Below are 13814 nucleotides of genomic sequence, written 5' to 3'. Positions count from 1 at the left end.
CTGAAGCATATATACCTCATCCTTAACGAAGCCTACATACATCCTCCTAACTGAAACATAAATACCTCATCCTTAACGAAACCTATATACATCCTCCTAACTGAAGCATATATACCTCATCCTTAACGAAGCCTACATACATCCTCCTAACTGAAACATAAATACCTCATCCTTAACGAAACCTATATACATCCGCCTAACTGAAGCATATATACCTCATCCTTAATGAAGCCTTTATACATCCGCCTAACTGAAACATAAACACCTCATCCTTAACGAAGCCTACATACATCCTCCTAACTGAAGCATATATACCTCATCCTTAACGAAGCCTACATACATCCTCCTAACTGAAATATAAACACCTCATCCTTAACGAAACCTATATACATCCTCCTAACTGAAGCATATATACCTCATCCTTAATGAAGCCTTTATACATCCTCCTAACTGAAACATAAATACCTCATCCTTAACGAAGCCTATATACATCCTCCTAACTGAAGCATATATACCTCATCCTTAATGAAGCCTTTATACACCCGCCTAACTGAAGCATATCTACGTCCATCCTTAACGAAGCCTATATACATCCTCCTAACTGAAGCATATATACCTCATCCTTAATGAAGATTTTATACATCCGCCTAACTGAAACATAAATACCTCATCCTTAACGAAACCTACATCCATCCTCCTAACTGAAGCATATATACCTCATCCTTAACGAAGCCTACATACATCCTCCTAACTGAAGCATATATATCTCATCCTTAACGAAGCCTACATACATCCTCCTAACTGAAGCATATATACCTCTTTCTTAATGAAGCTTTTATACATCCGCCTAACTGAAGGATATATACCTCATCCTTAACGAAACCTTTATACATCGGCCTATCTGAAGCATACATACCTCCTCCTAACTGAAGCACATATATCTCCCTCTAACTGATGTGTTAGGCTGCTGTCCAAGCGAAGAGCACCGTATATTGATTGGGGTTCAAACCTGACTATATTTTATGTATATGATAAACCTATAAAACGGGTAACGACCCACCCTCCACCCCACTCTAGTAATGCTTCAGTTATACTATGCCTGCTCGTTATTAAATATATCAGTAGATTTCTAGATATGAGTATCACAGTTAACTGAATCCAGCCAAAGCAATTAGAGCCTCTACCTTAACACAGGCATATTGCTTTTGGTGACAACAGTGTCTTAAACCGCTTCACTGGTTTCTTTTGTGACTGTCATGTACAGTATTACAGACGTTTTTTACTGGACAGTATTTTCGAACTGCTTGTACCCAATAAGAACCCGTTTAGCAGGACTGCCTAGTAAGTAGCATGTCTCACACAGTGGCCAGAACAATTCTTGTAACAGCCGAAACTCATGCACGCATGACCTACTGCATACATGCAGCAAAGTTGCGCTACTTGTGTATAACGTTGTCAACAATTTGTCTGAACGTCCATCACTTAAGGAGTAACTATGTTGGCAGTCGTCGCATATATTATAGTTTATATAGGCCGGGTGGGAGGCTGCCCACGCTATGTACACAAATATAAGACCTTCACATGATCGCCCACGGCATCTGGGTTTGTTATGCAGTCTACGCTGGCTAGCCATGGCGGTGCACATATTGTGAAGGCAGCCAAGTAAGCATGTGTCTCTGTTGTTGATTACACAGATTTTTTGTTCCGAGTGAATGGAAGTTTCAAGCCTTTGATATTCCTTTATTGGACTCTGTATCATACATGCCAGACACACTTACATAAACTGCTGCCAATGTATTGCCATAATGACATTCTGGTCCTGTAGCAATATTCTGCACTCTACGTGCAAACACGGAAACACTGATACACGTAACGTATAGGAAAACGCATCATCATCTGCACCTCAAATGTTCTTGAATTAAATGAACTCTACATGCACACCAGATTGTAATTGCCCAGTTATATGTGTTCATCTGATCAGATAAAAATTACAAGGATTCGTCACACCAATTTGCTTTCACCATACATCTGTGCATCTGTTTCACACGCAATTGTTAACTTTTATGATATGGTATATCATGTTGTGACTTTACAATTTATATCATATAATACGTAGTATTGTAGTGTTAATATAAACTATAACAGCATTTTACAAATCTATATTCATGTACTGAATAAATATAGGTTTAAATCAAGATAATGTTTCAGCAGCATCTAAAGCCAGACCTGACTTACAGAAGTTATGAAGTTCATTTATCCTAACGGGTTCAGCAATCAAATTTCCAAAATACTTTCATACGACGTGCTTACTGCTAGTGACTTGTTCCAGAAATCCATGTACAGGCTTGATTAATGGTGGACAATTTGTCACTTTGGTGGTCTTATTTAGAATGGTATCGCAACAGTGTGGTGCTTGACTGACATTCCAATAAAGTTTCAAAACAGAAATTGGAACATTCGTAGGTGAAGTTAGTTGTTGAATATAGGATCACATGGTTTTCCACGAAACAATCATGTTTAACATTATTTGTTGAATGTAGGCTCACACAGTACTTCATGACATTAGTTGTTGAATATAAGCTCACTACTACTACTCACTCAAATGTTCCCCGCAAATGCTTCGCATATGGGCTCATATGAGTCATTCGTTGGTCATGAGTTTCTTAAGAAGCACCGACCATAAATGTGATATGTTTGCTATGAAGATGAAACCTGTTTCACAAAGACACCTCACTATTGTGTGTGTGTGTGTTTTTTTTTTGTGTGTTTTTTTTGTTTGTTTTTGTTTTTGTTTGTTTTTGTTTTTGTTTTTTGTTTTTTTTTTAAAAAAATAACAGTCGTTGAAAACGTATTATTTCTTGTGCTAGTTTAACGTAAGGAATAGTGGCTGTCTCGTTATGTTCAATGTATACGTTACTCACGGATAGGCAAATTCTTCATATTGAGCCTATTGCATAACGGCTAATATTTTCAGAGAGACATGTCGAAGATATACGTTTGCACGGAGTATACCCGTGTATTGCCACGCGTCCTGATGCGCAAGATGATACCATACATAGGGTTAACTGATTCATATGCTAGAATGAATCATCACCATCCAAGTGACATAGTTGACATGACAAACTGGACTGAATACACTCGCATTTTATCAATGGAGTAGATAACCCAGATAGGTAGTGCAAGGTGGCAAGTCGTTTGCTATCTACATCTACAGTGAAGTTTAAGGTCAAGGTCAAGGTTTCAGAGGCATAACAAATAAATTAAACCATCGCAATTTATCAAACATAGGGGACTTGTTAGCATCCCACCAGGCCTTTATGTATGCAACCACCCGTAACCAGCTCCACCGTTGCTAGGTTATTGCCACACACATGTGACGAGCTCCACTGTTACTAGGATACCAACATGTGACCAGCTCCACTGTTACTAGGGTACCAACATGTGACGAGCTCCACTGTTACTAGGGTACCAACATGTGACGAGCTCCACTGTTACTAGGATACCAACATGTGACCAGCTCCATCATGACTTGGTTACTGCTCCACATATGTAACCAGCTCTACCGCTACTGGGTCATCACTACACACATGTGACCAGCTCCACCGTTACTAGGTTACTGCTACACACATGTGACCAGCTCCACCGTTACTAAGTTATTGCCACACAAAGTGACCAGCTCCACTCAACCTGTAATTTGCTATGCACCTGACATACGTAGATACATTCAGTCGAGTTGAGGTCACTGTGCTCCAGCAGGGTATCTCGGTTACAGGGGGCTTGGCCATGAATCATTAAGCAATGCAAAAAATCTATAGTGCGACTAACCATAGGTCAGGTGAGCAAATCGATAAGTGGCATTTACTTAAGTCGCCAAATTTGATTGAAAGTTCAATAGACGGTAGTCTAAGCATTTAGAAACACCTGTCCCAGATCAGATTATCCATGTGAGTTTCGAAGCGACTCCTTATGAATGAAATATCGTTCCTTTGACTCCGTAATACTTTCTGGGGTGCGTGCATCCTGATGCACGTGTTCCTGAACTTCATACTGCATCCGTGTTCTATAATGTCCACTTAATTATTCTACATTATATCAGAATTTACCAATATTCACAGAATATACCGATAGAGGTCAGAATTCGGGAATACAACAAAATGTTATGGATGTCAACTTCTTCTTTATTATTTACACAACATTTCTGAGCTATTAACGTTGTGTAAACAATAGAGAAAATGTCGACATCCATAACATTTTGTCTTATTCCTGAATATGAATTCGGTTTGGTAAATGTTGTTACTATCTGTACAAGCGTCATGAATTTGTGCAATGCACTTTCCGTATACATTATTATAAAGAAGATAAGCAGTATGATAACAATTTGCATCCAGATTCTGTTAGATATATTTTGATTGAATATCTTCAAATGACATTCACCCATCATACGTGTGAGAAAAAGGTAGTCTCTAGCTGAAGACTGGTTCCAAGTGAGCTATATCCCCTACACCACTGTGTAAAAAATAGAACTAAAACCATGTCTTAGCGAATGATTACTGTGAACAGTTCACAGCGAACGGGCACATGAGTTATGAGTCTATCGAACTTGTAACAATCGGGAGGTTTGGGATTAGCCCTGCTGCGTCTGGTATGGTATTCACTCTGTAAGACAAATATTGTTCTGTTGACAGTAAGAAGGTCGACTGCAGATACGGGCGAGGAATCTACCCCCATCTGTCCGCGAGTGCTGTATCAAATACACCTTCTCCTCTACGCCGGATGTTGCCACGACGGAAAGTAAAGTTTCCGAAACCTCTAACACGAGACAGAAGAGATTTTACTGGACAGTGGACACAGCAGATCTGAAGCAGACTCATCATGATTATGCAATGACTGATGACAGACTGACGTTAGTGCATGTTGTAAGGTAACGTCGGACAGACCGACGTTAGTGCATGTTGTAAGGTAACGTCGGACAAATTGAAGTTAATGCATGTTGTCAGGTAACGTAGGGCAAACTGATGTTTCTGAAAATGTTCGCCAGTTCGCGCGGCTCATTCAGAAAATACCACAGCTCCAACCGAAGAAGAACCACTAAAGGTGTCGTACGCAGAGTTACAACAACGAAGTTCTTTAAGTTATTTCCATAGACAATGGTCAGAGGAGACATCAGAAAGTGCAGGGGTGAAAGCATTGTAGCGTGTGTGGCCATGTGAGTGTGTTTAGTCTGTACATCCATCCTGTCGCTTAACCGTCTAGCTCAGTGAACATGTAGTGTTCAGGCTGTAGTTTACATATCCTCCCAGAGAATAGCACCCATGTGTTTTTTTACTTGCATTGCTCTTCAAAATAATGGTCGAGAAAATAAACAAAGACCAGCGTTTGTGACCGTAATCACGTGACACGGCTAGGGTTAACGATGTCTTGCTTTCAAAACGTAGCTTTCTGTGGCATGCTGGCAAGATTTACGTCCAACTTAATACATGGAAAATGCGGACATCTGTTTGTGTTACATCTCCTGCACTTCATAAGGCCAGGGAATAGACAAAAGTAGGACAAATGAGATGCAGGCGAGAACCTTTGTTTATTTTCAGTACGAGTTTGGTATTTTTTTCAATTCCAGGTTGTAACCGAACTAGGGAGAGGGAATCATAAAACTAGTTAGAAAGATCGGGAATGTACGGATGCCCTTGCGGGCCATTTGTGAAAGTCTTCAGAACAGTAAAAACTCAGCATGGGCGTCAATAGGCAACTGAAAAGACATTATGGAAACATTACTCTCCTACCGTATTTCTGTCGTTAGAAAACGCTTTGCGATATAATGTATATATTGTGAGATACCGATTGTAAGCCTTTTAGTTTCAACAATGTAGTCTACGTAAGAGAGTGTAACTCTGTTAAATCCACGCGGAGTGATGTAGAGAGATACGTGACGGCTTAGAATGAGGTCTGTGGAAATCATGACATGTCCACGTGTGTTCTCTGTAACGAGCCTCACCAAAGGTATATTGCCAAGGTGAAGTTGACTACCTCTAGCTGCTGTCACAAATACAGATCTAGTTTAGTATTTGAGACACCTACTGCCATTCATTAATAGCTAACAGTTGAAATGTTTGGTTTGTGTTTTCAGTACATGGCACAATCATATGTTTTGAAGGACATACATAGTCCACTTAAGCATCTTTTGGAGACGTGTGTTGCCTTCAAAGGACTCTGCTGTCTCCCCGGCTGGGGTCTTCTTGTTAGAGTCTTTCAAGAATGTTGTTGGTCATTTGTTACTCTTAGCTACCAAGCATCTAAGAATTCCAGCAGAGGAATGGAAACATTATTTGACATAACCATGCATCAGGAAATCTTAGTTTGTCCTTACCGACCCTCCATACTCATCTTTTCCTTCATTCCTGAAATTCCAGGAACGAGAAATCCAAACCACATCAGACAAGACGGGAGCTTTATTTAGAAAACAGAAATAACGTAGAAAAAAGTGGCTGGCTTTATCATCCCCTGACAGCAGAGAAGGTAAATATGGCGGCCATCACTCAGCGCTGATGAGAGTCGCGTCCGCAGAACAACTCAAATATCGTCTTTCTTACTTCTCTCGCGTTATCTACGCATTCTCGGGATATACAAAAAAATATAATTGTGTCTAAACAGTTTCATCTCTACAAGAGGCCGATGGTTTCACTTCAATACAGATTTAGCACTTCACGGGTTTCACAAGTAAGCCTCTCTGTTAGGGTTTAGGAAAGGTTTTTAACATAATTCATACGCAATTAACATCACCGTAGTCAATTTATAGCCATTGACATGAGATGATTTATAAATCATTCTGAATTATATCAGATTGTTAACGGCTCATGTAGCAGCTAAAGACAGGTGACGTCTAGGCAAGGCCCGTGGGTCCAGCAGTGCTTGATGTTGCAACTGATGACAGATGAAGTGTAGACAAGGCCCGTGGGTCCAGCAGTGCTTGATGTTGCAACTGATGACAGATGACGTGTAGACAAGGCCCGTGGGTCCAGCAGTGCTTGATGTTGCAACTGATGACAGATGAAGTGTAGACAAGGCCCGTGGGTCCAGCAGTGCTTGGTGTTGCAGCTGATGACAGATGAAGTGTAGACAAGGCCCGTGGGTCCAGCAGGACTGGTTGGAGTTTATAACTGATGACGTTTAAACTAGCTAGGTGTATAGGTCTTACAGCACTGGTATGAAAAGAAAGGAAAATGCCCTTTCCCTATAAGGGTGATAAGAAAATATCAAATAGTCGGACAGCAATGTAATGGTGCAAGTATTTCACATTAGCACACAACCTCGTGTCGTTATCGAAAGATCTTTAGAGGTGAGTGGCGGCTGTTCTGACAGTCAACATGTGCATCATATCAGTCTAAAACAAGAGAGAAATCATTCCCCCAATTCCTGCGATGTGTTGAAGTTTGCACGCGCGTGCCGACTGAAAAAATAGCATTTGTTGAGTTTTGGCAGAGCGGTATCTTCTAGAAAGCATCTGAAGGTATCCCCTGTGGTAGGGACGCCTTGTGATTCCAAGCAGCGTCTACTGACACGCCGTCACCGTGCTCCCCGTGGTCTGGAGATGCCGGTGTCACCTGGTACTTTAAAGTACGTGTCATGTTCTCTTTACCGATGTATTTCTTTTCAATATACACTAAAAACCCAGGTTTGGATGGCGTGGTACGGACGACACGCTCGTGAGCAGGTAGTGTTACCATCCCTGCTATGAGCTGTGGATATGAATCTATAAACATAATTTGAAGGAAATTTCACGATGCGAAAAGAGCCAACACTGCTTCGTGTGAACAGCACGATAATGCAAAAATGTATAAATATCATTATTCTTACAACAGAATTTCAATACGTCATCCCCACCCTTCAAGACCCACATTGTTATCCTCTCCACCCTCCAAGATCCACGTTGCCATCCTCTCAGCTCTCCAAGATCCACGCTGTCATCCTCTCCACCCTCCAAGATCCACGCTGTCATCCTCTCCACCCTCCAAGATTCACTTTGTCATCCTCTCCATTCTCCAAGATCCACATTGTCATCATCTCTGCCCACCAAGATCCACGTTTTCATCCTCTACTACTATCCTTTCCACCTTTGCAAACCCACGTTATCATCGTCTCCATCCTCCAAGATCCACTTTGTCATCCTCTCCACCCTCCAAGATTCACGTTTTCATTCTCTCCACCCTCCAAGATCCACTTTGCCATCCTCTCCACCCTCCAAGATTCACGTTGTCATCCCTCAACATTCCAAGATCCACCTTGTCATCCTTTCCACCCTCCAAGATCCACTTTGTCATCCTCTCCACCCTCTAAGATTCACGTTATCATCCTCTCCACCCTCCAAGATCCACTTTGTCATCCTCTCCACCCTCCAAGATCCACTTTGTCATCCTTTCCACCCTCCAAGATTCACGTTGTCATCCCTCAATATTACAAGATCCACGTTGTCATCCATTCCACCCTCCAAGATCCACTTTGTCATCACCTCCACCCTCCAAGACCCACGTTATCATCGTCTCCACCCTCCAAGATCCACGTTGTCATCCTTTCCACCCCCCAAGATCCACTTTGTCATCCTCTCCACCCTCCAAGATTCACGTTATCATCGTCGCCACCCTCCAAGATCCACGTTGTCATCCTCTCCACCCTCCAAGATCCACGTTGTCATCCTCTCCACCCTTCAAGATCCACTTTGTCATCCTCTCCACCCTCTAAGATTCACGTTGTCATCCCTCAACATTCCAAGATCCACGTTGTCATCCTTTCCACCCTCCAAGATCCACTTTGTCATCGCCTCCACCCTCCAAGATTCACGTTTTCATTCTCTCCACCCTCCAAGATCCACTTTGCCATCCTCTCCACCCTCCAAGATTCACGTTGTCATCCCTCAACATTCCAAGATCCACGTTGTCATCCTTTCCACCCTCCAAGATCCACTTTGTCATCCTCTCCACCCTCTAAGATTCACGTTTTCATCCTCTCCAACCTCCAAGATCCACTTTGTCATCCTCTCCACCCTCCAAGATCCACTTTGTCATCCTTTCCACCCTCCAAGATTCACGTTGTCATCCCTCAATATTACAAGATCCACGTTGTCATCCTTTCCACCCTCCAAGATCCACTTTGTCATCGCCTCCACCCTCCAAGACCCACGTTATCATCGTCTCCACCCTCCAAGGTCCACGTTGTCATCCTTTCCACCCCCCAAGATCCACTTTGTCATCCTCTCCACCCTCCAAGATTCACGTTGTCATCGTCGCCACCCTCCAAGATCCACGTTGTCATCCTCTCCACCCTCCAAGATCCACGTTGTCATCGTCTCCACCCTCCAAGATCCACTTTGTCATCCTCTCCACCCTCTAAGATTCACGTTGTCATCCCTCAACATTCCAAGATCCACGTTGTCATCCTTTCCACCCTCCAAGATCCACTTTGTCATCGCCTCCACCCTCCAAGACCCACGTTGTCATCGTCTCCACCCTCCAAGATCCACGTTGTCATCCTTTCCACCCTCCAAGATCCACTTTGTCATCCTCTCCACCCTCCAAGATTCACGTTTTCAACCTCTCCACCCTCCAAGATCCACTTTGTCATCCTCTCCACCCTCCAAGATCCACGTTATCATCCTCTCCACCTTCCAAGATTCACGTTGTCATCCCTCAACATTCCAAGATCCATGTTGTCATCTTCTCCACCCACCAAGATCCACGTTTTCGTCCTCTACTAATATCCTTTCCACCTTTGCAAACCCACGTTATCATCGTCTCCACCCTCCAAGATCCACGTTGTCATCCTCTCCACACTCCAAGATCCACGTTGTCATCACCTCCACCCTCCAAGATCCACGTTGTCATCGTCTCCACCCTCCAAGATCCACGTTGTCATCTCCTCAACTCTCCAAGATCCACTTTGTCATCCCCTCAACTCTCCAAGATCCACTTTGTCATCGCCTCCACCCTCCAAGATCCACGTTGTCATCGCCTCCACCCTCCAAGATCCACTTTGTCATCGCCTTCACCCTCCAAGATCCACGTTTTCATCCTCTCCACCCTCCAAGATCCACGTTGTCATCCCCTCAACTCTCCAAGATCCACTTTGTCATCGCCTCCACCCTCCAAGATCCACCTTGTCATCCTCTCCACCCTCCAAGATCCACCTTGTCATCCTCTCCACCCTCCAAGATCCACCTTGTCATCCTCTCCACCCTCCAAGATCCACCTTGTCATCCCCTCAACTCTCCAAGATCCACGCTGTCATCCTCTCCACCCTCCAAGATCCACCTTGTCATCCTCTCCACCCTCCAAGATCCACGTTGTCATCCTCTCCACCCTCCAAGATCCACGTTGTCATCGTCTCCACCCTCCAAGATCCACGTTGTCATCCTCCCCACCTTCCAAGATCCACCTTGTCATCCTCTCCACCCTCCAAGATCCACTTTGTCATCCTCTCCACCCTCCAAGATCCACGTTGTCATCCTTTCCACCCTCCAAGATCCACCTTGTCATCCTCTCCACCCTCCAAGATCCATGTTGTCATCCTCTCCACCATCCAAGATCCACCTTGTCATCCTCTCCACCCTCCAAGATCCACTTTGTCATCCTCTCCACCCTAGAAGATCCAACGTCACGTTTTCTCCACCCTCCACGAATCATGTTGTCATTTTTTTCTCCACCCGACAAGATATCCGTCCTAACATTCGCTCAACGATCTTTGCTGACATTTCCCCGTTGATATCCACGAGTCATGTTGACATTGTGTCCATGACATGTCCTAGTTAAGACACAAATCTGCGTTATTTTGGAAGCAGTACCGAAATAGAGAACCAGCAACAGTTTATACTAATTATAGAACCAGCTAAGGAAAAGAACCCGGTACTGTGCACAACACGTCATGAACGTGCAACACGTGCACTACCCTCGGTATTGATTCCACCTGAACACATCCCCTATGCATGCCGCTGTACTTGTTGATTGGCGCCTGAGATGAACATCTCTGTGCTACACCCTAAACTGCTTCAGATTAAGCTAATATCGCTCTGTAGGATCCAGTAATCAATTGTCTTTGTTTTATCATAACACTGGAATCACGGAATAGCCATTAAAGGGCCATAACCCACGTTCAGTCTCCTGCGTCTGTGTCTGCACTGTGTTCGTCACGCGAGCTGGGCCGTGCAATATGGTTTTTCCCCCGTTGTATCCAACTTAAAAGAGAATATTTCAGTCACGACCCACGAACGTTCTTTAGCGTTAACCGGTCGTCCGGGAGATTTTTCCGATAAATAATTCACAATTTTGTATTTTATGTCTTGTGTCAGTCTCCACGAGTCGAGATTTACATGGCAGTAATCTTTGGTACAGTTGCATCGGATCGTAAAACCCGTAGCTTTATTATGTGTTCTGTTTGAAGAGCGTGGTACGCCCTGATTACTCATTAGTGCTGCTTAGATTGAGCCTTTGTTATCAACACCTGAAGCTTTGTCACTTATGTCATCTTTCTACAATTGATTTTCCTTTGTTTCAACAGCTTCACTGGTTTTGTTGTTCATCGTCCGATGGGAGGGAACACTTAGACAATATCTTTCATTCAGAAACAAGAATCTTTATGATTAAAATCTTAAATCTAAATTTTAATTTGGGACCAAGCGTTGTCGCATGAGGTTTCAAATATTATAGGACATATCTTACATGCAGTGGGACTACCGAGAGACAGAGTAGGTTTATCCATCAGGCGAACTTTCAGCTGTTAACAAAACCAATGTTTTGCATGAATATTCGGTGTGAATTTAGGAAAGGTTGATAATGAAAACCTTACTGATTTCTGAACTTAAAAACCGATGTGCACGGAGTATAAGCTCGCGTAGTGCAAGTAGCGGTACTTACAATTCTCGTCAGATTCGTATATGTGTAACACAGAGTTTCCCGTAATAGGGGTAGATCATAGATCATAGATCATAGATCAATATATTCTTTGCTGAAGAATACATTTCTTAAAACGAAATTTCCCCTGTACATGATCACGCCGATAACTGAAAAATGACACAAGTATTGATGGAATAATCATTGAAAGCAACATCTGCTTTAAAAGTTGGCCAAACATCTGGATCTGATGGACTAGCACAAAAATATGGAGATGTGTTTTAACCTCCTTGCATCTACCTGTTCAACCGTATTTTAACTCAGAAGAATTCTTCAATGGATATGTGTGGGAAGATATTTACTCACATCGTAAATTATAGGCGTCAATTATTTGCAGATTCATTTCACCTGAAGCCAGAGTGTCAGGGTGGTTATGTGCTACTGTTGACAATGTGTTTACCCTGCAGTCACTAATCAAGAAATATCTGTCATTGTCAAAGGCTCGGTATTGTGTATTTTTCCTGATTTCTATTAAGCATTTGATTTAGTAAACATATACCTTTTATAGCATGTCTTGCTGTAAACACTACTGGGGGTACAATGGTTTCTGTACTGCGTGATGTTTATAGCATATGCTCAGAGGCGAACATAGATGTGTTATGGACATTTTGTACAGAGTTTTCCGTAAAAGGGGTAGAATGAAGACTGAAAAGTGGATGTAAGATTGTCACCTTGAACCTCGAGATATGTGGTTACCATGACAAGCTGGCCGATTTACTTTCAATGTTATGAAAAGGTTTTTGGTGTTGGTGTTCATACATGACAAATTGCTATGGTAACTGAATGCTCGGTATCATGTTTAATGTTAAAGTATTGGTGTAAATTGTTGTAAGTATAAACATGAATGTATGAACACCGCAAACAATGTTACTTTTGTGAAAGAGAATGGATGAAAATGGAAGTAAGGTACAGGTAACTCAAGCTGAAAGATTAGTCTGCAGTTTCTAATTTTTGCATCGGATTTCCAAACTATTGTAAAGGCTGATTTATTAAGTTCACAATTCTCGCAAAGAGTGTGATATTTAGTCTATTATTTCGGTGGTAAATGACTATTCAAATTTATTTTCTCTCTCTCTATCCTTAAAACAAAATTTCGGCTATACATAATGAAGACTGCAGAAGATATGATCACTTTTAAGGTTTATGTAGATTAAAATCACGAAGAATGCTTGTAAGAAAAGAGAAAAAGTAAGTATTAAAGGTTCTGCCCTTTTTGTGAGACATATCTTAGAAGATGAGTGACATGTTATGATATAATTGGTAACAACGCACGACTAAAATATGCCAAAAATTGTATTTGTAAATAACGACTCATTGATAAATATTCTTTAAAATGCCATTTCTGACACTATAGCTCACACAGACACACACAGACACACATAGAGACAGACAGACACAGACACAGGCACAGACATTTTAGAACAACATGGCTTACAATAGAAGACACGTTAGCTCAATTAACATTGCTGATTTTCCACAAATATTTGCCTGTCGTGTATATACCTGCACTCCTATCAGACACAGAAGAGACAAAAAGTTGAAGGACACTCTGAAAGACCGACTATTGTGACCCGATATGCACTGTATGTTTTTTCTTCAAAGGTACTATCACCCATACTTCAAATAATGTGGTAACCGCAACTCTGCAGTATGTAATCTGTAATTATCTATAAATAGTTATTTAGCAAGGTCAGTTCTGCAACAACTCCAGACCAACATTGACTGCATATGTTTGTAAAAATACATATGTATATATGTATATAGAGGCTGTAGAGGCAACGCCACAGTCGGTTAGTCCGGGCATATATTCTCTAAGTAAACTTTAAAAAGTAAACATAGCTAGAAACATGTGATCGATTAAATTTATTTTTTAGGAATATT

The 13814-nt window shown here is 42.0% G+C and overlaps 1 protein-coding gene across 1 annotated transcript in view; it reads left to right on the top strand.

Moving 5' to 3' along the window:
* The window catches only part of LOC137280911 (uncharacterized), a 78880-nt gene extending 68084 nt beyond the window's left edge, over positions 1-10796 (top strand). The window contains exon 3 of the mRNA XM_067812097.1: positions 7857-10796. Coding sequence (XP_067668198.1) covers positions 7857-10796 — 2940 coding nt within the window. The remainder of the gene's footprint in view (positions 1-7856) is intronic.
* Positions 10797-13814: the final 3018 nt, after the last annotated feature.

Source organism: Haliotis asinina, chromosome 4, assembly GCF_037392515.1.
Source record: "Haliotis asinina isolate JCU_RB_2024 chromosome 4, JCU_Hal_asi_v2, whole genome shotgun sequence".
Classification (NCBI taxonomy): domain Eukaryota; kingdom Metazoa; phylum Mollusca; class Gastropoda; order Lepetellida; family Haliotidae; genus Haliotis; species Haliotis asinina.
The sequence above is the reverse complement of the archived record's forward strand: the minus strand, read 5'-3'. Positions and strand labels throughout refer to the sequence as shown.